The sequence below is a fragment of the Symsagittifera roscoffensis genome, chromosome 4, assembly GCF_963678635.1.
Source record: "Symsagittifera roscoffensis chromosome 4, txSymRosc1.1, whole genome shotgun sequence".
NCBI classification, from domain to species: Eukaryota; Metazoa; Xenacoelomorpha; order Acoela; family Convolutidae; genus Symsagittifera; species Symsagittifera roscoffensis.
The window spans coordinates 46,565,550-46,589,902 of NC_087065.1; the positions used below are offsets into that span (position 1 = coordinate 46,565,550).

Consider the following 24,353-nt stretch of genomic DNA (forward strand, 5'->3'; position numbering starts at 1 on the left):
CCTTATCGGGCTGGGACCTAGAATATCATCTGCAGGAACAAAGAAAAATAAACTGCACGGTCCCGAGCAGATAATTGAAGAACCAGATTATGCACGTCCGACCAACCAGTCAAAAAGCGAACAGGGATTGCGACACTTCGCGCTAATTAGTCAATGGGAAAACGAATGCAAAAAGATCCGAGCCACTGTAGTCCTTATCCGAATTTAGTCATGGGATTTTGATAAGCGAAGAGTAAAATTACATTTCCTTGTATTCTTGGGGGAACGAGGAAGATAATTATTACAAAGCAAATACGTTGGTATCAAGATTACGGGTTAAAAAGTCGCGCCAACAACTAAACGGGACAACGTATGCAAAAAAATCCGAGCCATTGGAGTCTTTATACGGATTATCACATGGAATTTTGCTAAAACAAGAGTGAAATTACTTGGTCAAAGAAAGAAGATCAAAATTACAAACCAATGTGCAATACCAAGATTACAGTTTAACCAGTCACAATCTCGCATTGTCGAACTAAAAATATAGTGATTCCTCGTCAGAAGACTGTATGTGTTGTGTGTTATGCAATGAGTGCGAACAAGACGATATGAGCGCGACAACGAATGAGTTATTTGAAGGGCATACATTTCGAGTCAAAATCAAAGAAGTCGAAGTTAAATTCATAGCAGATAATGGCCGAGTTTAGCCACAAATTGAATGGCTCCAAAGGTGGTGGGAACAAGTAACAAATCCTTCTGCAATTCGGAGCAGAACATGCCATTGGTAAAAACATCACCATAAAGCCATCAAGACATATAGGACGTTAGTCCTTGGCTCCACTCATCAGGCTGGCCGTGGAAGGTGCCTATATCTAGGTCACGGACAATGGACCCAAACTGTTTCCGGGTCAGGACTACCCGAAAAAATCAGTGCTCCAAAAGACAACAGATCGTTACACTTGATTTGCAACACAAGATCTAGATATCAAAAAATGGAAACATCCTTGGAAAAATACAACCTAAAACTGAATTTAACACAAACACTTAAGAATAAAGTCAACCGGTTGGGTTTATTAACTAAATTCACGGCACAGTCAAAATTTTATCTAACATTTAAATAACATAAGAGTTCTAAGATTTATTTTATCTAAGATTTATTTTATCTTCATGGAATTCAGTTTCGATTACTAATTTCGACTATCTTGTTCGACAAGCGATACAATAATGGCAAAAGAGACCACGTGTAGTCAGTTTCCGGTACTTAGGATACGCTTTTTAACTTACTCGCCACTTGGCGCATCCAACATTGGCGAAAACTCAACTCGGAATAAAGGCATTCTGGAACGCACCGACAAAAAAAACCCTCGTAAATGGGAAAACTGGAAGAATCACGTCACTTTAGCTATTGTCAGGCACAGACATAGAGGAACATCTGCAGGGAAAAACCAACAGAAATTGCACTGCCCGAGCAGCCCATTGAAGAACAGGCTTACGCACCTGCGACCAACCTGTCAATTAGGGAACGGGGGATTGCGACCCTTTGCGCCAATAACTAAATGGAAAAAAATGCAGTAAGATCCGAGCCATTGAAGTTTTTATCCGGATTATCCCATGATCTTTCGCTAAAAGAAGAGTGAACTAAGAATTCCTCAAATTCTTGGAGGCAAAAAGAAGATCAATGTTACAAAGTATATGCGCTAATATCAAGATTACGGGTTAGAAAGTCACTGTTTTAGACTACGGACGGGAGATGCTGGAAGATTTGATCAAAACCCATCGAAACATGGCCATCAACATAATCACACTCCTGTCGAGAAGTCGAGGGGGGGGGAATGAGTGTTGCGATTTATTATATGCTACACTTTGAGATTTGGCTCATGTATGCCCTTTAGTCACATCGCAGGATAGATGGTTAAGTGATATAAAAACAACGTCCTAAAATCACTAAATACCTAAACAAGTCTAGAACTTACAATCAATCTAGCAAAAAAAAAACGTAAATCGAATTGGCAAAAGATGCGAAATACAATACTTTCAACCAAAAACCTGGGAAAAGCCTGGACAAAAAATAATATGAATTGATTCTTATCACAGGATCTAGGTAATAAAATGGGAAAATTTTTGGACAATTGGACAAATGTGACATAAATTGGAGTTGGCACAAACAATTAAAGTGTGAGTCAACAGGTTGGGATTAGCAACTAACTTCACGGTACAATCAAATTTTTGATTAACATGCACAGCCATGCATCAAGAATAGAGACGAAAACAATCAATTGACAAACAAAGGTAGAACAAGAACTACAACGACTACGAAGCATAAACCACACCAAAAAGCCGGAAAAAATCCGAACAATAAGTTCTTTCAAGCTATAACGGTAATAGTTACACTTGATCAAGGCATTAAACTTGCACTAGATTCTAGTTTTTTGAAAGTCACAGATAAAAAAGGTACAGAGCATCGGAAAAGTTTATTGATGACGTTATTTCACAATTTAATACTGATTATTATAGTCAATTAACAATCTGAGGGGACCCGTAAAATAGACGGTGTAATAGTTTGAGGGACGAAAGGCGACAAAAATTTGCGTGTGGGTGAAACTTTATACATAAGTCGAGTTGTGTAGTATTTACATTCGACCATACATTATTTCACAAGTCATTTTGTCAAAACGCAAAAATTTGTTTGTTTTTCTGTGTACGGAACCCATTCAAACTGGAAAATTTTCATGGTTGAGCTATATTAAGATTATTTTTAGTTTATGTCATAGTTGCTTCTTTTTTGGGTGCAGGCAAGCCTTATTGCGTAGGAGTTCGGGCAATTGACGCCTTAGGCAAAAGATATCTGTTTGCATTCCCGTCAGCTGCAAGTTTCCCTGCTTCTATGCTGATTTTTTCGAGGTCCCCCTCGAGTTTGTAGTTATAGGCCTTTTTGAGTCTTTTCTACACTTGTGGGTTCTTTCTCCAACCTTCCACTTTCAACTTGAAAACTTTCTACGGAAGGTCCCATTATAGTGGAAGACATCGGGGCTATTTCTCTCATTACGAGCATATCTGGTTATCATACCTTATCTTCTACAACCAATCGTAACGTCAATTTTTTTTATGATTACTTGAGGTGGGGGAACTCGGAAAGATCCAGTTGTGCTTCCTTGTAAATTGTTTTGATATTGAAAATCTGATCCAACTCTTGAAGATCACGTTGCCTGGGTTTTCCGTCTATTTCTTTACATAAAGATAAAGATCGGATCGACTTTACAATTCCCCCCTTTGGCTTGTACTTAAAATCTCCACCACTGTAAATTAAAACAATTAATTAGCTCTTGGGCATCCTAGCAACAATTCTTTGTTTGCTGCATTATCATTGGTCGGAAATCATCATTGGTCACTATCTTTTTATTTAGAAGGCACCAGTTATCGCATTGAAGAATTTTTTCCTTTCGATTTTTCATCAAAATAACGAAAAGACAATCAATTTTTTATCAAAATAAATTGCAAATAAAATTGATCTGCGGGTCTCGTCTTATCAATTTTTTTTGTTAACGCGCTTGCCCATTTGATCATTTACGTGCTCTTTTTGTGGTAGCTCAGTCGCGTGGAACACTAATCTTAGGTTAATGGTACCTTTTAGTGGTTGAAAAAATCTGGGTCAGAAACCACAATGGCTTTTCAATAAAAATTTATGCCTAGGTTTGAAGCAAAAGAGGAGCTGAGTTTGCGCTAACTCGTGGGTAAACGAAGCCGTTTATGAGCTTTCAAAATCAGTAGTAGCTTTTAAAAACATTAGTGGCTTATCATTCGATCTTATTTAGTTCTTGTTTAAGGAATCAACCGGTTAAAGCTGAGAATAACGAACCGAGTGACAAAGCGGAGACGCCGATGCTTCTAAATGATGTTTCAAACAAAAACATCAGCACCATTTTTGACAAGGAGACACCTAAGATTGACTACACTTGGAAAGACTTGGCCCAATCGATCAACAAATTTGCATCTGTAGTCCACATATCTGCTATCATCATGTTCTCAGCTTATTTCAACTGCAGAATGCGCCAGATTATATGATATAACATCAACTTCGCTCAGCAAATACTCAATTTTCTTCGGCCACTCTTTTGACCGCCTCTGATTTTTGCTAAGAAACTATCCTGTTGTTTATTTCGAACCGATATTATCGTTATTTTGAACATTAATCATGAAAATTAGCAAAAAAAATCGCTGTCGAAAAAATTCTGCAAGGTAATGTAATTAGAAAATATTAAAATCAAAAATAAAATTAATTGCATGATAATATACTTCCTCAGAACTTTCCAGACAATATTGCACATTGTTCAAGCATAATGATATCAATTTAACCATCAAGTCTAAAGTCGCTCAGATATCAGATATGTATTCAAAACTCCATTATATCTAACGTTTTAACACAGACAGTATTAAAAATGATTCGGGATCTTTTTCTCGTTCAATTCATCGGGTCTTCATACATCAAAGTTTAAAAAACAAGTACTAAAGCATATTTAGATTCAGTTCAAGTCCAGTCAGATATTTTGTTCACATGAATTCTTTGTCGGCTCTCGCCACTCTGGACCTGACTTCTGCGAAATCCAGGTCTCCTTTGTCGTTAGCTTGTATCTCCGTGGTGAATGAGATACCTTTGAGGGCCTTCTTGAAAGCGTCTTTGCTCGTCGAGTAGATCATCTTCATCTTCATCTTGCATGTGTCCGGAACCCAGCAGAGAAGAATCATTTTCTCCCGCTTTCCTCCGTCATTCAGAAAGTAGTGGAAATCGTACGTAAAAAACCTGAATACGGATAGGTCAATGATCAGAACAGCTTAAAAACTTCAGCTAAATGAACTTCAAAAACCTGCACACGACTACGATTTAGCTTAATTTAAAAAATTTTTATATTAAAAACTCGGCGTTGGATACCCAGAATGAAGCGGTAGGTCTTTAAAACTAAACACCGACACTTTCATGGAGGGTCGCTAAGATCATTTGATCACAATCGAAGATAAAATTAAGTTTTGAAAGTTAATTCCCAGTAAATGACCCTTGAAAACAGGCATTTTAGATAGTAAAACCCAAACTTGAGTTTAATTTTGTCCACTTCTGTATATATTATATTAAAAAAGTTTTTTTACCACTAATTAACTTTTGATATTGGAGCGTAATTTGCCTTCATTCCAGCAAACAAATTTGATTTGAACTGAAGAAATCATTAGTCAAACCGCGGAAATCACTATTGAGCGTGAAAACCGTGGACCAAAATCAGCTTATTTGAGCATTTTTTTTGTCCTTTGAGCATAAGAAAGTTTCAGAACAAAATCATCACTATATAAATCTTATGAACACGTTTAAGTTAACTATCTACCTTGGCTCGTCTCCGCCTATTGAGAACATGGCGAACTTGTCCCAGTACTTCTGCTCGTCCGAGCTCTTGTCCATTTTCACGGCTGGAGCAGTCTGGTCCACCACTATACTAGTCATGTCATCTGACACCTACAGCAGAATAAGGGTATGATTAGTATAAGGGGATGAAAAAAGGCACATCTGAGAGTGATAAACAATCACCACGATTTATGTCGTCACTGCGGTTATTGTTACTTAAAAACCCCACCCACTATAAAAAACCAATTCAATGGTTGAGCTTATGCGGATTTTGTACTTAGTAACGAAATCCTCCCTTTGTCATTAGGGGGAAATGGCTAGATAGATCCATTCAATTTAAATATACTCTAGGTTGAAACCTTTTTCATTAAAATACCAAATTTAAAAAAACGGATAATGGGTATTTGTTTATTCTGCTGGGAATTCTTAAGTTCAATTCGCGATTGAAATAAAGCCCAGTAGCATTACTATTTCTGATATTAGCATTCAGCGTATTAGAGGTCGTCTAGCTCAACTTGGAAAATAAAATTGAAATCAGGTAAATTCGAAGTAATCAAAAGTCAAAGCGCCATGTAGAACAGCGGAAAAACTTTACACAGAGGTGCTGCAAAGTTGATCGCATTACTGAATTGTGAGATGTCTGTAAACAAAAAATTCAGCTATATCGGCTTTGCTTCATTTGCAATAAAAAAAAATAAATGACTAAGATTAAGAGCAGATGAATCGAAAAATGAAAATTAAACCTTCAATCGTTTTGTCAAACAATCAAAATGATTGTCAAAAAACTAGAATCGCAAAAAAAAATTGGAGCACAGTTACCTGCATCGTTGAAAATTAAACAAATAGCATTTGAAATGTTAGCGAAAAGCTTAACGCTCGAAGAAAGTCAGTTTTGTGGGAACAAAGCCCAAAAAATAAGCAGACAGACGAACCCAAATTTCACAAAAATCATCTTTTTGTCCCAACCGGACTCGAACCACTGGCCTTTTTCTTCTCAAGAATGGGTGCTACCACTGCGCAGAATGATATTTGAATTTATAAAAACGCAAATAAAGCACGTATAACGTTTTTACATGCGAATTTTGTGAAAGTTTTTCTTTATGGGAAAAAGTCTAGTACCCGATTGCAACACCCGTGCTTACCACAAAGCAGACAAAGGTAAAAACTTGAAGTATCATATGACTTCGCTTTTAAATTAAAATCAATGGTTTTACAAGCACACGTTACCTTGTAAGACACCCATTTGTAGACATGTCTCAGTACCTGCTCCGAACACTTGTTGTACACATCTTCGTCGATGTTAATGCCACTCGACATCTTTTTGCTATTCTTCTTTGTAAAAATATGTCCAAACACTTGGTTCAATTTTTCTAATCGATGCAATTTCAGAAAGGTATGAGATAACGTTTCGAATTAGTTACAGGAATGGTAAAATGGTTTTCCTAAAATAGCACCAGCAGAAGATTGCCTATAGATTTTGGTTATTGCACTTGCCTCGTCCAATTAGTGATATGTCAGGTCAAACACAATCTTAATAGACTATCTAATCTGAAAATATATAACAATATAAGTAGCTTGCTACTTCAAACGATTTCAGATCTCATAGAATATTTTAGTTTTAAAAAACTTTAGGGCTCAAGTACATTTTATTGACATCGACTACACTTTTATCATGGCCGGCAATAACGTATTCACAGAATTAAAAGAGTCTACAATAGTTATTCGAGGTCATCGTCATCTTGCAATACAGCTTTCGGCTTAGCCGTCGCCGGCCTTGCAGACGATGGAGCTTGCATGCCAATGACCGGCACTCCTGATGCTTTCATCATATCACGTGCAACTGACGGGTACTTTTCAGCCACCGCTTTTAAAACCTCAGGGGGTAAGCTGTGCTTTAAAAGGTTCAAAATTTGATTCGGCTGACCGCTCGCTACAACTGCATTGGCTAAATGAACCACAGCTTGTTCAATTTCTCCCCGCATTAAAAGCTCCTCTCCTTGTTGAATTTCCTCTAAGAAAAATCTTTGCATAGCAGCCTCATCTCTCAGATCAGGGTACTGGGTTGCATTCTTTCGTTCTAGTTCTTGCCGTTGTTTTTCACGCTTCGCTTTCAGCTTCGCTCTGAAGTCGGGAGCGCTCCGTCTCTTTCTGTCAAAATATACACAGTATGCCAGAAAAAGGCTGCTAGATACGCCCACCAGTGCTAATTGAGTTTGTGCAGAAATCATTATATTGTACTTTTGTGAATCATTATTGTCTGAAACGACTCATCTTCTAATTGAGACATAATTCCAGAAACACATGTCAGGCTTTTGGTGAAAAATAATAATTTTAGTACCTCTTTTCTCTGTAACTTTTCGATGACAGCCAACAGCATCTTCAAGAAAGTTTTATCTTGTCATCCAACAATGAAAGACTAAAAAACTAGGCTGAGGTGGAGCACGTTTAACAGTGAGTTGATCTGAGCCCGTTTCACAACTACGTCTATAGAAACAGGAATCACTTAACGCATTATTGATTTACTTGAGATCTCTTCTGTACAAAAAACTAAGCAATTTGAAGAACCTTTTTTTTCAAAATGATTAAATATACGACACATTTATTCTGCTAAACAAAGTTAAAATAATTCAAACAAAGAAACGTACTTTCAGAGCAATTTGCACTGCATGATCCGACCAAACGATTCTCGATTAAAAATGATTTTCTTTTTTTTCTCTAGAATTCAAATGAAGAAACTTTTCAATGAAGATTTTGAGTCACAGTAGAGTAAAAAATTGATACCAATTGGATAAAATTTGTCAAACCAAAAATTTTTTCATTCAAGCTTGGCAAAAATTCGGCAAGTCGACAACTGGTAATAAGCAACGATTCGTGATGAGGTATTTGGCAAGTATCAAACGCTTGTTCGTCTTCGCTGAGCTGCGCTAACATTCGCGAGGATAGTGCGCGTGAATCTGTTATGTTACGAGTTGTTGCGTAGAGTTCTTCTGGTACAAGTTTTTGCAAATAAAGTTTAAACAACTAGGGTTATTTTTTACCTACTTAATTGGTCGGAACAAAAACTATTCAATAGCGCTAAATCAAATGACAAAATATCGAGTATAAAATTTAATCACTACAACTACGAAAACTAATCATACTTTAAGTTAATTTAATATAAATTAGCCACGTTGAGACCTTATTACTAAAGCTGATAAATGAAGTTGGAAAGCATATATTCTGATAATCTACTAATGCCTTCTTTTTGACAGATAATACAAAGGTTTAAATGATCTCTTCTTGCGTCAGTCAACAATATTCATCCCCATCTGAGCTTGAATCATCAAATGAAGTAATTCTTGGCGAGAACAGAGATGGCAAATTGTCTCCAGAACACGCCCCTAGTCCGTCGACCTCGTTTACCTTGATTTCGCCGAATTTTACTCGGGACGGTGTCAACTCAGTTGCATCGCCGTCGGCATGGAAAGATGTTGAGCTCTCGCGTAAACACGACTTCAGAGCTGTTTCAGTTGTCAGCGATCTCCTAGGAGTGACATTAGCCGAGCTATCGGATGCTATAAAAACAAAACAACCCATAGAGGCCAGACTTTCGGAGAAAAGAAGGATGTGGGCCGGCTAAAGTTTTCCTCCCAACAGATTTCGATAAAAACAAAAGTGTATGCAGTAGCGTGTTTAGGAGGCCAGGTCACCTAAATGGACACCCGGGCCACCTGAATAGTATCCTCCGACACTATTTTACGACAGTCATTTTAGGCTGACTAACCCTTAAAATTTTCAGAAGGCACCTTTGTGCGAGCCAATTTATACTTTTGCGGGTAAACAACATTTTTTTAATTTGCTAGAAAAATTCAGCTAAAAAACGACATTCAATGTTTTGGGAAATCTCGGAAAACAAATTTCTTCCATCATAAAGAAGATCGACAACTTTCTCGACATTTTTTCTGATAAACCGAACCACGAACCTCCCCTCAAGAAAAAACTTTATCCACGCCTATTCACGTGTCATCCTTTTCCATACTTCTATGAGCTTTCGAAATGGCTGACTCCAACTTCTAAATTTACATAAAGCTACGTGTGAATCGGAACATGGCTTTTAAAAAAAACTTCTGCAACTGAATTGCAAATTATTTTTAAAAAAAAATAGTCTGTTTTTGGGTGAATGACAAGGAGACCGATGTGATCCAGACAATGAACTTAATAAACAATTATGAGAGACGCTAGAGCAACCAAAGCAGACGCAAGGCACCCAATTAGAAGAAAATTAATAGCCAAATATTGAATCTCTATTTCAACAGTAGATCTTTTGTTCGCTCGATTTGAGGGCAGGCAATTTATGTAAAAATCATTCGTTTATTGCCTTGACCGTTCAATTACCCGCCCAAATTCCTTCATTTTATTCGTTATGGAGTCCTCTATTTAGATCAGACACGTCTCCATGTCATTTTCCCCGCTTATTATTTCAATAGTTTGAATGCAAGATAGCGGCACGAATCAGCATCAACCTCATACAATGTTGAAACCATGTCAAGCACTAGACATGTTCTATCAAGTGTTGAACATTTAAATTTTTCAGCCAGTTCTTCAAAGAATTTTTTTGAACTGTTTTTTGAACGAAAAGTCGTCTTATTTCAGATACACTGCTGATTTAAATTAACCGGACTCAACGAACAATATTTGAAAATTCGAGCACGTTTTTCTCGAATTAGGATAAGATCAGACAAAATCTGAAGAGATCAGAAGTTGCTTAGAATTTAATCAGAATTAATATGGTGCATTTTCCCCCAAAATTCTTAATCAAAATTTTACCCAAAAATGGGTCATTTTGGTTTTCTAAATTAATCAAGAAAAAAATGCTGAAACATCATTCAAAAGGTATTGTTGCCCTGAGCTTAAATATAAAAAAGATATATTATATTTCGTGATTATATTTCGTAACGTTATGAGGGTTTAAAGATTGCCATTTTGACCAATTTGGGATGATTAACGCGCGATATATATCGCCCTATTAACGCGTAAGCGGAGATTTCATCCGTCTTAGAAATCGTTCCAAATACTTTATATGGCGCGTTTTAAAAATTCCGAATTAAAAAATAAATTTTATTACATTTTTTTTGCTATTACTGCTCCATAGACCTTAAAAAGGCAGTCGCAACATTCAGAGCTTCACCCTGTTACGAGCAGTCTTGTTTATTTTTCTTAGTTCATTTATGCAACAAACTTTCTCGTCGTAGTTCGGTATCATTCGTCCTAATTATGTTATTAGACGAACGAATGATCCAAAATTTTTGTCTTATATATTGAGGTTGCATCTGAGAAAACACTCCGGTGTTTTTTATTAGGCTCTACGCCCTTAGTCTGATCTCATAAGAAGAAAAAGACAAGCCTGATGAGAACTCGACATCTTTCTTTTCAGTAAAAGTGAAACTTTAAGCCTTCATCCTTTCAACTACAGCATTGCGTCTTTTTCTACCTTGTGATCAATTCTGCTATGCACTGGTATAATGTCTTGATTTGCAACCGTTCCAAGAACACCTTTCAAAACTTTTTGCATGACTTGCTAGAATAGTGATTTTGCGTTCTCAAAGTCTCTTTATTTTGTGTAGTCCTTTTGAGGTATTAGCCGAGTAAAACAATTGAGATTGTTCATATAATTTTATTTGGCAAAACGCATCTGAAAAATCAATTTCCGCAAATCTTTTTCAGCCTTCAATCTTTTCTCAATGCAGAGTAGAACAAGTTTTCAATTTTGATCTTTCAAAACATGAACTTTGTAATCAGCACACATCCTTGGTTGACAATTTTTTCTTAACCCATAAAAGAAGAGATGCATTTGTACGATCAAAGATCACCTGGTTCTTCTGGCCCCAAAATGTCTTTTCACAAAGGTATTAATTAATTTTTCGACCTTTGTCTCCGATGGAAGTAGATTTCGTCCTCAAAGGCAAACTTTGCGCGCTGCATTTGACATAAGCTTCAAATCCTTCGATCATCATCAGCATTAAAGATCATGATAAATGGTTATACATATCTGGATATTTGCGATAATTGTCATCCACTGGCAATTCAGTTGTTTTTTAGCAAAATTAATTTATGTTTGATATTAGCCATTCAGCAATAAAAAGAACAAGAGTCATGTAGGTTAAGGACCAGTACTTCGGTTTAATTTCTTTGGTGTTACTTGGTGCTTAAAAAGAAAAGTATATCTTAACAAGAAAAGTGATTACGATCTAATTTTGAAACTATTATGATCTTTTAGTTGGTCTAAAAATAGAACACATTCACCCCAGTTTTTCTTGACTTTAAAGAAACAAATCTGCACCCGAATCACGACTTCATTCGAGTCAAGAAAAGGAATCATAATAACGTCTGCATCCAAATTACGAATGATGACGAGTTTGATATCACACTTAAAAGCAAAGGTATTTTCATTTGCGTAACTCTAATTTGCATGAAAAAAACACCCCAAAATTTCTTCTCAAAATAAGGGAGATGATTGGATCAAAAATCATCTTATTAAGCTTCATGAAAAACCACCAAAACCATTAGACATATTGAAAACTGTTTCAGGTCTCAATGAAACCAAATAAAAGATCATTGACCCTATATAAAACGCAGACGAGTTTCATAACTTGGTACAGTCAAACAATATTCAAATGGCCTCCTCTTTCTCATTTTACCAAGTTGCATCATTTTTACATCTAGATCGCCTGTTTATTCTTCATCAAAAGACTGCGCCAGCCTTTACTTCTCCTTCAATATGGAGATCAACGAGGAGCTCCTTGTAAAACTGGACAAAACACCCCTACCCTTGGTGAGGCACCTCAAATAACGCGGTGTTTTCTTTCACCCACCCCCGAGCTTCGCAGAGCACGTAAGTAAGTGGTCACCAAAAGCATCGCGCACCATAGCGATCCAGAAGGCCTCAACTAGGACAAAATGGGGGCAGTCAAAAGAGACATTAATTGGTTTAACTACAAGGCTTTTGTCACAAAAACTTCAGATTAAGCATTCCCAGCATGGTCCCACGTCTCTGAGCAAATTTCAAATTGTTCAAAACGCGGCTCTCCGCGCTATAACGGGTTGTGCAAAAAATGAGTGCTTCAGAACACTTCGATTCTGAATGTAGCATTTTAAAAGTTTGACACCATCATAAAGTAATTTCCGCGCAGTTTACCCTCAAAACCTATATCCCTTCAAACCCTCTACTAATCATCATTACCCCAAATCTTTCCCCGTAACATCCGTCCGAAAACATTTGAGATATAAAATCCCGGATTAGAAAATATCCTCCAAGACAAAGAAAACGCAACTTTTACTACTTTGAACGACTCTAGCGAACTAAGTTCTTTCGCCTCTTAAAATTACAAATTGACTTTGAAGCAACCAAACACTATGTGCCGAGCAGTCTATTGCAGATGCGCCTCACAGAAAGCACTTCTACTCAAAACCCCCGATACCTCCCCTTCTGAAGAACCCTTCCCTCGCGTCACCAGGCGAACCCTTGCCCAATTAAGATCCGGCTATAGTCCCTTATTACTTGCTTTAGCAGAATATACCCCATGACCCTCCAAACTATCCTTACACTACTTCCCCTTTAGACCTTTTTAACTGTTTCAAGGACACCGCTACGCGCCTCCCAGGGTCTAACACACAGTTAGACTGATAGAAATTAAACGCATTAGTATTAAAACAAGCAAACAAAACCAGAATCGCTTTTATATTTCGTTGACCCTAAAAAATACTTTTCTTTGAAATGCTTCAATTCCCAAATTTTAAAGAAAAAATGTATCTCCTTAAAGCTATTTGAATTTCAAGAATTCTTATGATAGACACCCGTTTGAAATAAATCCAAAATTAAAATAAATCCAAAATTGTAACACAAAAAAGAACGTATTTTGGAGCCTCTAGTAATGAAAACATTAATTTTAATCGCCCTATTCAAAAACAAATTTAGACTATTTATCAGGACACGCTTCTTTTTGTAAAAAAAAAATCAGGACGCATTGAAACAGCAAGAATTAAGCCGCTAAAAAACTGAAATCGATTTTGTAATTTAGAAAGGCATTGACCCTTTAATTGAAGCTGTTCACACTCGGACTTTATTATAGAAAGTGGCCAACTCGAGTTCTTGCCAAATTGCAAGAATTGTTAGCCATCGAAAAAAAATTGAAAACACTTCGTTCAATATCACTTAACTGCGTAGAGAAAAATAAGCTACACACCATTGGAGTCGATGATATTTGAAGATAGATTGATAGTATACGAAGCTGGTTTTGTATCTCCACTTTCCTCGTTCTCAGCTTCTAGGTCGTATGAAATGATTTCATCGTCACTGCAGGTATCGGAAGAAGAAGCATCGCTGTCTTCGTCCTTCTCTATTTCTTCTGCGTCACTGTTCTCATTTTCTTGGCCAAGTTTAGCTTTTCCCTGCTCTTCGCATATCTCATTTTCTTCTATACAAATTCCGTTAGCTTTTTCTGCGTGTTTGGCAAGATCCATGGTAAATTCAGAGTTATTATTCAGAAGTCCATACTGACTTTTTTGATTTGGTAACATCAGATTTGATATTTCCGGACTATGTTTGATATGAATATCTTCAAAATCCAAATTAGTTGTCAAATTGGAATCTTTCTCCAAAAGTGTTTCAGGCTGCGTTAAGCTTTCCTTGCAACAGTTGCTGTTTGACTGAATTTCACAAACTATAGCTTCTTTTTCTATACCACTGCCTAATGCGCGCTTTTCATAATTCACTCCAATTGATACAGTACTGCTATAATATGTAGTTAATCCTTCAGGACAAAATGGCGCGTTTCCATTAGGGACTACTTTCTTTTCAACTGCGCTATTGCTGTCGATCAAATCATTTTCAGGCAAGGTTTCAACGGATTTAGATTCAATCGAGTCAGTTTCGTTTCCTTTCGAAGCGAGATCATCCTCTCGGTATTCACAATCACGTTGCTTTTTGAATTGCTCAACGTTAATGAACTGAACAACCTCTTCGTTCACTTCATTATATTTCGATAAGTACTTTCTGTCATACCATTTGAACAGCATGATCATTACTGCCATAATCAAGAGCGGAATAAATATAGGGCCTGAATAATCCCACATATAAATATAAGCCATATGCACCAAACGAAATAATCTCATTCCAAAGCTATTTCAAACTGATTCGGTTGTGATATTCATTAATGTCATTTAGTTTTGATACTCCCCTGGTCAGTCGAAGTAGACTCAAAATTGTGACACAGCGAGAAACTATTCAAAGCAGCATTGAATCAGTCTGTGGCAACATTTGTGATCTGAAGAATGAAACCAGAGTAAACACAAGGTACTTAAGCAAAATGGTACTTTAAAATTATATTACAATACCGTGGTCAAAAATCTCGAATATAAAAGTTCGGTTGTTTATTTTCTCAATAAAACTGATATAATGAACCCTGTACTTTTCAGTGATGCCTTAGAAGGCAAAATCAAGCATTAGAATGCCTTTTTAGCTTTCACTGAGCCCTGGTGCGAGATTTTTCTACACAGAGGCGAAGCAGAGCTTCGCGCCACTTGCGATACAAAACGAACATCAAAAGCCGAAAAAAAATGAAAATTTTTGAAGAAAAAGCTAGGTCAAATAAATTTTTATATGACTCGATAGAAGTTCATTCCAGGCAAATATGTCAGACACTTCAATTTTAAAACAGCAACAACGGCACAACATTCAAAAAAGAAACAAAGCCGACAACTTTTGATCAGACACAAGTTGAGCAAAAAAAATGATTTTATAAAAAAAAAACGTCCCGACTTTAACAACAATGGACAACACTTGCACCTGCAATTACAATGAAAGTTGTTTACAGCACAGGAAAAATCAGTGATCCGGCAACTAAGCCGACAATCTTTCAGCAGACACAAACTGAACGAAAAAATATTTTATGAATTTTTTAAAAAATCGTCCAAGTCCCCCCTCTGAAATTAGAACGAACAACACTTGCAACTACAATGAAAATTGTCTACAGTACAGCAAAATCCGTTGTGACAATTTAGACGACAAAAGTTGCGCGAACAAATGGAAAACCAACAAAAAAAATTTTCAATCTCCGTGATCTGAAAAAAAAAACAAGAACCGTCCACGACTTGAACCCCATAGCGTACAAAGGCAACTGAGTTGCCTCGAGGCCAAGGGGTAGCAACTTGGAATGTTAATAAAAGATAATATATCTGAGAAGAAGTCAGCTGCATAGAAAAGAAGTCAGCTGCCTTTTTCTCCTCCTCTTCAGCAAGTGATTCAACTGAATTTGTTAATTTTTTTTTGGTAATCAGGCGAAAAGTATTTGAAGCTAACTTAGTCTAGACATCTTTAAAAAAAACTATTAGAACTTTAACTTCGACAAAGGATTTTCGGCCTGTTTAATTTTTGATGATTGTTGACGTGAACCGAGTCAACGTGAACCGAGTCTGATTAAGAAACAGCCGCTTCAATTGTACAGAAAAAGAAAAAAGTGAATAGTTGAAACATCATCACTAATTATTTGGGCGAATTAACGAACACAACTATCGGAACAGACAGGATCGGCTCTCAATCAACGTCAGATTCTTTTTGCTGAGATTAGCAGATAACGGTGAAATCAAAGATAGTCACAAGCTCTGTATTCAATCAAATAGTTGACGAATTTTTACTTATATTCTACATTATTTTTGTCTGTTGAAAGCTAATCCACCAACTAGAGAGAGTTGCAAGAAGTTAGAATACATATAATTTATTCAAAGACCTTTTTCGGAAAAATTTGCACCACTCTCCCAAAATTACATAGCGACACAGAAAAAGTCCCTATAGACGACTGGTTGACCGCATTTGACTCATATAGTTTTGTTCAAAACCCCTACAAAACAACAATTTCCATCGATTGAAGTTTTTACGGAAATGTCAAAGCAATGACATAATACCAGATTTTTTGAGATTTCGGGTGCCAGAAAATGGGGTTTTTTCGGACCAAGCCGTGCATAGCTTTCAATTAAAACTCCTAAGAACAGAGATAAATCAGGCAAGGTCAGAAGAGAAGAAGATAGACGATGATCTAGCTAAGGCAAGAGAGGTAGTGCGGAGAGGGATAGATGAACAATTGTGGCCTTCAATAGCATTTTATCTAAAGCTCCAGGCTAGAATTGCTATCCATGACATCAAGGATAGACATGAAAAGAAGTTAAAAAAGCTAGCAGAGCGGCAGGACAGACCGTTAATGAAAGTGAATGACAAATATCGGTCAGAGCACTAGATGGCATTGAGCTACCCAAGTGGGTTCATGAAGTGTTAGGTTTTGGCCCAAAGCACCCGGTGAGGGATCGTTTCAATGAACTTCACTTTCTTGCGGACATTGATAATTTTTTATCTGAGCTTAAATCGCAAAAGGTACCAGGTGAAAAATTATGTGAAATTGAAGCTGCTGCAAAATCATACGCTAAACGTGTGCGGCAAACACCGTCGGATAGAGGGATTGAGAAAGCCAGGAAGTATTTGAAGGACAATGGTCTCTTGGCAGTCCCATTCGATAAAGGTGTTGGCTTCTGTGTAATGAAGAAAACGACATATGAGGCTAAACTAACTGAGCTGCTGCAATCGGAACAATTTAGCGAAAAACCAGGTTTAACTGATAGTGTTGTTATGAAAATTGAGAAAGACATCAACAAAGAACTGTTGGCCATGAAAAAGAAAGATGAGATCGATGAGGCACTGTATAGTAGGCTTAGGTCCACGGGAGGGCAGCCAGCTCGATTATATGGATTGGCTAAAGTACATAAGAAAGGAACCCCTCTCCGTCCCGTACTGTCACTGCCAGGGAGCTCATATGAACATCTAAATAAAACTTTGGCCAAATTTTTTGACAACATTGAGGGGGCAAACATTGAGACAAACACACAAATGGCTCGGGAGATCATAGAGAACATAGATCTAGACTATAATGAGAGTATTATCTCCCTGGATGTCAAAAGTTTGTACACTAATTTCCCACTAAAGGAGGTAATAGATATAGCACTGAGGAAACTGTACGAACAAACTAGTCCTCCTAAACTGGCACGCGGAACTATGAAGAAATTGTTGAACATGGCTGTAAGTAAGGTGCACTTCAAATGCAATGGTTTATGGTACGTACAAAAGGATGGGTTTGCAATGGGTGCATCCCTTGCTGTCATTCTTGCCAATTTATGGCTAAAGGAGTACGAATATGCATTAATGAAGGAAGTACCTGCGTTGACACAGCTAAATGAAAACCGGAATGGCCCATGCCCTGATTGCGAGCGGAGGGTAACATACAGAAGTAAGGGGATCGAATGCGAAGCTTGTTTAAATTGGTAACCATTTAAAGTGTAGTAATGTATCCGAAAAAGAATATGAGCAAATCTCAGAAATGGTTTGGTATTGTAAGAGATGTAAAGAGCAGCGAGATCAAGAAAAACCAACAGAAAATGTCAAAGCGTTCCTAAGATATGTAGATGATATAGTGAGGACGGTAAAGGGGGATCCAGATATAGTGTTAAAAGCAGCTAATGAGCTCCACCCCAACTTACAATTCACTATCGAAAATCCGGATTCGAACGGAGACTTAGCCTTTCTAGATTTGAACATTAATGTGGACTCACGAAAAAAGGTAACAAGTGGATGGTATCAAAAACCAACGGATACTGGGACTATCCTTAACTTCAGAAGCTGCGCTCCATTGCAATATAAACGCAGTGTAGTTGAGGGTACTGTTCATCGGATTTTTAGAAGTACATCAACATGGGAAAACTTTGACAAGGCAATGAAGATTAATAAAGAACAATGGGTGGATAATCAATACCCTGAAAAATGGTCAGATGGTGTCGTATTAAGAACGTTGAATAAGATCATCGACCGAAAAACTGACACACGAACAACGGTAACATCAGTCAAGGAAGATCCTTTAAAGGTCAGTGCACCCATTATAACATTACAATACCGGGGTAATGCATCAGAGTGGTTTGCTGCCAAACTGCGTCAAAACGCCGGAGCCCAAGTGATATTTACTACGAGAAAGCTCAAGACTTGCCTACCGTCCCTTAAATCTCCCTCCCGAAAGCTCACATGTAGTGGATGTAATTCCACCTATGTTGGACAAACGGTCCGGCATTTGACCACGCGGATTGAAGAGCATCACAAGGAAGATTCACCAGTAGGGCAACATTTGAGAGAATGTGACAGGGATGGTAAGAGCGCTGAGCTTAAGTCTGAGATTATAGATCAGTCAAGTAACATACAGAAACTCCTCACTCTGGAGGCCTTACATATTTGGAAAGAACGCCCCAGAATTAACACGCGCGAGTAGTTCAGGAGCAGGGAGCTGACATTAAAATTATAGTACATGTTTAAACATGACTAAAAATTGCAATTTTTGAAAAAATAAACTGACATGTCAGTTTGGATAAAACATCAAATCGAAAAATTATGATTCAAGTAACAAAAAAGTATGGAAATTGTCATAATCGATGAAATAATGATTACGTAATAACAGATGTAAGAATGTGATTGGTTAAAAATTTCTAACATGTTCTTTTTGAATTTCATACATGATCTTTGATCATTTTATTGTAAATAAAAAATTTTATATCCTGACGATGCACAAAATGTGCGAAAACGTTTGAATTAACAATTTTAAAAAATTCTTACCCCTACATATGTAAATCAAATTTCTGTATCTGGTTAACAGCTGGATTTGTCAAAACTTATGACCGATTGCTACTGAATTATTAAATAATTATTAATTAGTTTCAAACAAAACTTGAAAACAAAGAGAAACAGTCGTGGCACCTATTATTGTTATCGGAGCTAGTTCTCTGAACAGAGCCCTATTCCTGGTATGCATCGGACGGTTCCTGTCTCAGTTCCATTGCAGGTCTCAGTTCTCAAAACCATTCCAGGTCTGTTCTCACCAGTAAGCTGAGACCAAAAAAGAGTTGTTCAACAAAATGTTTGGAATGCCTCCAGGGCAGGGGCTCTCATTGCTTTCTGGCACAACGTCATCAACAAGTGTAACGAAGCATCTAAGAAAGAAGAATCAAGTCCCACAGAAAACTGAACAGCTTATCGAGAAGATTCACGATAACCCAAACAAATTTGAGGTTATATTTACGTGCAATCAACGAGAAGACGCCCCCGAAGACATCTTCGAAGAAATGTTAACAACCAAAACTCTATATTTCATCTTTAGAAAGATCTTCTGTCCAAATCCAAACAGAAGGAAGAGGAACGTACATCTTCCTATAAGAAACTGCATATTAAGCCGCCTCTGGAAATTGAAGTTCTGTTAGCTACTAGAAGTTTTGGTTACATCAAACATATGTCTCAAACTACCGACAAATAAGTCTGCTAACAGTTATCTCAAAAGTGTTAGAAAAATTAATTTTCGAGAAAATGATTTCATCAGTAAAATTCAGCATCTCAAACTCACAACACGGCTTCCGACAAAAACGATCTACTGTTACAAACCTCATTGAGTATCTCCATGAGGTATATACTTACTATGATGATATCGAAGAACGTTGTTTCTTGATAATCGGGGAGGAATTTCAGACAAGTTCTCCGAGAAACTGCGGAGGATTGCAGATGGGCCGGTCGTTTCTGAGACAGTGACAAGATTACTGGACCCAACATCGAAGAAGGCGCAGAATAGGGACAGCGGCGACAAGAAGAAACACCGAAGAACGTTGTTTCTTGAGTATCGGGGAGGAATTTCAGACAAGTTCTCCAAGAAACTGCGGAGGATTGCAGATGTGTCTGCTATTTTCACGACCCAAAAGTTGCCGAATGTGTTACCAGCTCTAAAATGCCAAGTACCGCCAATGCTCAATAGTGGAGTGGTGTATCAAATTGATTGTTCTGGCTGTCGGGCCAGCTACATCGGTAAAACCGATCGACATTTTGCCACTTGGCTCTCAGAGCATCTCAAGCGAACATCTCCACTAGGAGAGCATTTTCTGAATTGTGTCGGGCATATGAAAGATGTGTAGAGCAAGATCGTTGATAAGACGAGGTTTTCCGACAAACTTTTATCTTTGGAAGCTATCTATATCGCACAACTGGACCCGCAGTGTGACATTCGACCAGAATGGCCAAAATGCAATCTCTGCAGAATTAGGAATTTTAGCAGTAAGCCTTCCGGATTGGTGGTTTTTAAGAACTAAGGGCGTTATTGGAACGTTTAGCCAAACGGTGAGGGCTGGAATATTCTAGTATTTTAAAATTTCAAAAATTCGAATGATGACGTCACATTTCTGAGAAATGCTGAAACGGCCATTTTAACAAGAAACGAGAAAAGAAACACAACAACATTAGTTGCGCTGACGAGAACAACTTTATCGAAATTGAAGAAATCGAAATTGAAGAAAACGACAACGAATAGCAGAGGACGTTCCGAGTTGCAACTATTGTGCTGCTACAATAGTTGCGAGGCCGTTGCGAGCAACGGTGAAGGGTAAGAGACAGCCTTCCGTGTTATTGTGAAATCGAACTTAAGGAGCTTGATTCAGTGGATTCACAAATCCGGAAGGGTTTCGGGACTGAAACTTTTAGCCTATTATATGAACTTTTAGCATCCTGTCATGTCCTGACTTGAATTTAATTGATATTTGGATTAGTTTTGAAAGGGATGAGGTGCTAGGAATTGGGGGAAAGGGTTGATCCATCTTCGATGGAGATGATGATTTTTATCTACTGAACAAAAACAATAGTAATATAATAAGTAGTAGCCCTGTTTTTAGGAGTAACCTCGTGGTCTGGGGATACTGAGACCCAGCCATGAGCTCACTATTTGCATGTAATTAAGTTTATTTGAGCGTTCTGGTCGAAGCCTGAGTGGTTTGTGACCAAAAACACTTAAAGATATAAGTAAAACCAAACAAAAAGTAGTATAGTACCCAAGAAAAACAAAAAACAAAAAAAATAACCAAAAAAACCAAAAAAAGTTAAAAAAAAAAAGTAAAAAATCAGTAGCAATCATCACCCCAGACAAGATGTGATCCGACCCCCCCGTTTGTTGTTGATAGATATATTGTTGTTACAGGCATTTATATCAGTCAGGATCGTTACGATCAGTTTTGTAGCCCGTTTGTGAGGCTTGTACTGTAGGGTTCTTTGAGCATTTAAGCACGTTAATGATAAATTGCGCTCAATCCGGAAGGGTCAGCTGATTTGCGCTCAATTCGGAAGGGTCTTGGGTGAAGACCGATCCGGCAAGCAGTACAAGGAGCAACAAGAAGGGGCTCAACGACAACAACAATCGACTGTTGGGTATCGTTAACAAGTTTTGTATCCCTTTTGGTACAAAAAGTAAGATAGTAATCTGTGGGGGGCTCGACAGTGCTGCACTGTAGTGACCCTTCACCGAACTGCGAATATCCGAGTTAAGCACCTTAATTCGGATATTAAACAAACCCGGAGGGGTATAGTATTACTAATATTATTATTTATATAGTCTATATAGTCTTACAGGCTATCGTTTTTCAGAGAAAAACAACGAAAACAGACCAGTTTTTAGGGTCAAAATAGAGATATTTTGATCCCCCCACAAGTCGCGATTTTTGAGATATCGGTATTTTTTGAAACGGAAAAAAGCGCTAAGTTAGTGTGTTACATCGTAACTGCACTACCATAATAGATAGAACCGGTTAAGTTTAGTTCGGAAGTGGTTGGAACTAGTTTGGTACCAAAAACCAAATTTTCCCATTTTTGATAGTAAGAAACACTATAAAATCAGAAAATTTTTTGAAATCTTTGAGTTAGGACAGTAAAAATAGTTGTTCGGACAACGTCCACTAGTGAATCTACGAGTTTTAAAACCCGCTACCCGAAAGCCTTCCGGGTTGCAGAGAAATCGAACATAACGTGTTTGATTTGGTGGATTCATCAATCCGGAGGGGTCCAGGTAGCATAGTTTTTCGAAAATTTTTTCTGCAAAAGCGTTTTAGATCGGGTCTTTTGCATTGAACTACAAGAGTATAGGCCTTCTGAGCTCAGATCAATAATTTTTAGGTCGGAAGGACCAGATTTGCGGAAAAAGTTAGGTGGAGCCTATAAGCGAGAAATTTTTTGAGTTTGCAAGAAAGACGTTTTAGTTAATAACTTTGGAACTACTGAGCATATTGAGTTGATCTTGGTACCAATAGATCAGAAATTAGCTGAGCTTACTGATAGGGTCAGAAATTTTTTGGAAAAGCGAGCGAGAAAATTTTTTGAGATTGTTTTTAGCAAATTACACAAATCCGGAGGGGTACACCCTTCACGTTTTATAAATTTTTCTGAAAAACCCTTAGACCCCTACCAAAAGGTAATAGCGGTTGAATAAAGTAACTTTAGGCCATTCTAGACCAAAAGGGAGGGCTGAAGGCACGAGACAACCATAATAGAGTCGAAATTAGGCAAGTGATAAGACCCTTCACCGTTAGTGTGAATTGTCAAATAAGTGCCTTAACTTCAATCCGGAGGGGTCTACCCTTCCCAGTTAATTCAAACAGCATAAAAGCAACGCAGAACGTATCAGGAGGGGTATAGGTTGAAAACAGGAAATCTCCGAAAAGCTACTTTTTACAAATCCGGAGGGGTCCGAATCCGGAGGGGTCTTATAGTTGCTAATTCGGAGGGGTCCAAATCCGGAGGGGTCTTCTATTAACCAACTCAGAGGGGTCCAAATCCGGAGGGGTCTAGATTCTATCAATCCGGAAGGGTCCTATTTGTGCCAATCCGGAGGGGTATTATTTTATTAAGGACTTAGGTAGACGAAAGAAAGACTGAAAAGTGAGAGGTATTAGGTTATTAGCACACAGGCTAGGTATCAGTGACTGCACTGGTAACTTGCCTTTCAATAAGAACCAGACTAATACAAAACAGGTCCGAACTCGGATATTCGCGACACTAAGTCTAAATTAAAAAGAGCGTGATTCATTGGTGTGGATTGAAACATAATACGTTTTTGGGAAAAGTGACTGCCCTGAGGATTTTAGTAGGTCTAGCTCGGGCAGTCCGAAGGCAGATAGGTAACACAGTACTCGGTGGGTGCAATAGACGCCCACTTGAGAAAATTACTGTCTTCAAAGTTTTGTCTGTTTGGTGCAGCACCTAGCAGGGAAAACTTTTTCTTTAAAAGACAGGTTCGACTATTGTACTGCGACCGACTAAGAGTACAAGACACATACGTTTTTTTAATATAATACATTCATATTGTGTCAATATATATTATTCGTTTTTGATTTTAAATCAACATAAACTGTGCTTGATCGGGTAGTGATTACACTATCTTTTAAATTGACTGATAACATCATATTGTGCTAGTTTCAAAATCTTTGGACCGATAATCGGTTAGTGTGAATAAATTTTATACAAACTGTACTCTGACAACATACAGGGATTCGTGGTCACTATTTAATAGAATCTGGTGAAATTTATTGTGTTGTGTCATTATTATTGTTAATAAAACTATAAGGAATTGAGTTAAGTATAGGCATTAACCGAGTTAAGTTTAGGCATTAAAAAGTGACAAATAGAGAATGAGTCTAGACAAGTCAAGGATACCAAAACGAGGTAATAGCTCTAGGAAATCCATACCTGAAAAGCAAAGAAAAACGATGACGGATCCTTTTGTGGATTGGATCAAGCGATCCCGGTCCGATAAAGAGGAGACGGTTTCAGGCAGAATGGTTGAAACGAGAAGTCAGAAGACCTCAGAAGAGCGAAGAGAACTGTTAGAAGTGGAGGTCAATACGGACCATACCATGAACGACAACCAGGGAGTAAATGGACTGGAAGGGAGAGGCAGAAGGCTGGCGAGTGAATCTACTCCGGTAGAACAAGGCCACGATTTTGCCACTTCCACCGGGACATTGGATCGGGAAGAGATGTCGGAACTGTCCGACATCTCAACTGAAGTAGCGGCAACTAGAAGGTCTCCGACAGACAACACTATGATGGCAAGCGGAACTGGGAAGCAAA

At 37.8% G+C, this 24,353-nt stretch overlaps 4 protein-coding genes across 4 annotated transcripts; 1 reads left to right on the forward strand and 3 right to left on the reverse strand.

The window, feature by feature from the left end:
• Positions 1-4,234: 4,234 nt before the first annotated feature.
• LOC134844109 (uncharacterized) lies at positions 4,235-6,945 on the reverse strand. The gene is made up of 3 exons (XM_063860594.1): positions 6,593-6,945; positions 5,349-5,476; positions 4,235-4,777 (listed from the first exon to the last, which is right to left on the reverse strand). The coding sequence occupies exons 1-3, from the start codon at positions 6,680-6,682 to the stop codon at positions 4,528-4,530; spliced, it is 468 nt and encodes a 155-aa protein (XP_063716664.1). The 5' UTR covers positions 6,683-6,945; the 3' UTR covers positions 4,235-4,527.
• Positions 6,946-7,083: 138 nt separating this feature from the next.
• Positions 7,084-7,593, reverse strand: LOC134844909 (mitochondrial import receptor subunit TOM20 homolog). Its single transcript, XM_063861735.1, has one exon. It carries the CDS (start codon positions 7,591-7,593, stop codon positions 7,084-7,086), a length of 510 nt encoding a protein of 169 aa, XP_063717805.1.
• Positions 7,594-8,117: 524 nt separating this feature from the next.
• LOC134844108 (uncharacterized) lies at positions 8,118-14,670 on the reverse strand. The gene is made up of 2 exons (XM_063860593.1): positions 13,588-14,670; positions 8,118-8,919 (listed from the first exon to the last, which is right to left on the reverse strand). Exons 1-2 carry the CDS (start codon positions 14,513-14,515, stop codon positions 8,654-8,656), a joined length of 1,194 nt encoding a protein of 397 aa, XP_063716663.1. The 5' UTR covers positions 14,516-14,670; the 3' UTR covers positions 8,118-8,653.
• Positions 14,671-17,276: 2,606 nt separating this feature from the next.
• Positions 17,277-20,380, forward strand: LOC134844910 (uncharacterized). Its single transcript, XM_063861736.1, has 4 exons — positions 17,277-17,465; positions 17,782-18,003; positions 19,582-19,676; positions 19,909-20,380. Exons 1-4 carry the CDS (start codon positions 17,277-17,279, stop codon positions 20,378-20,380), a joined length of 978 nt encoding a protein of 325 aa, XP_063717806.1.
• Positions 20,381-24,353: the final 3,973 nt, after the last annotated feature.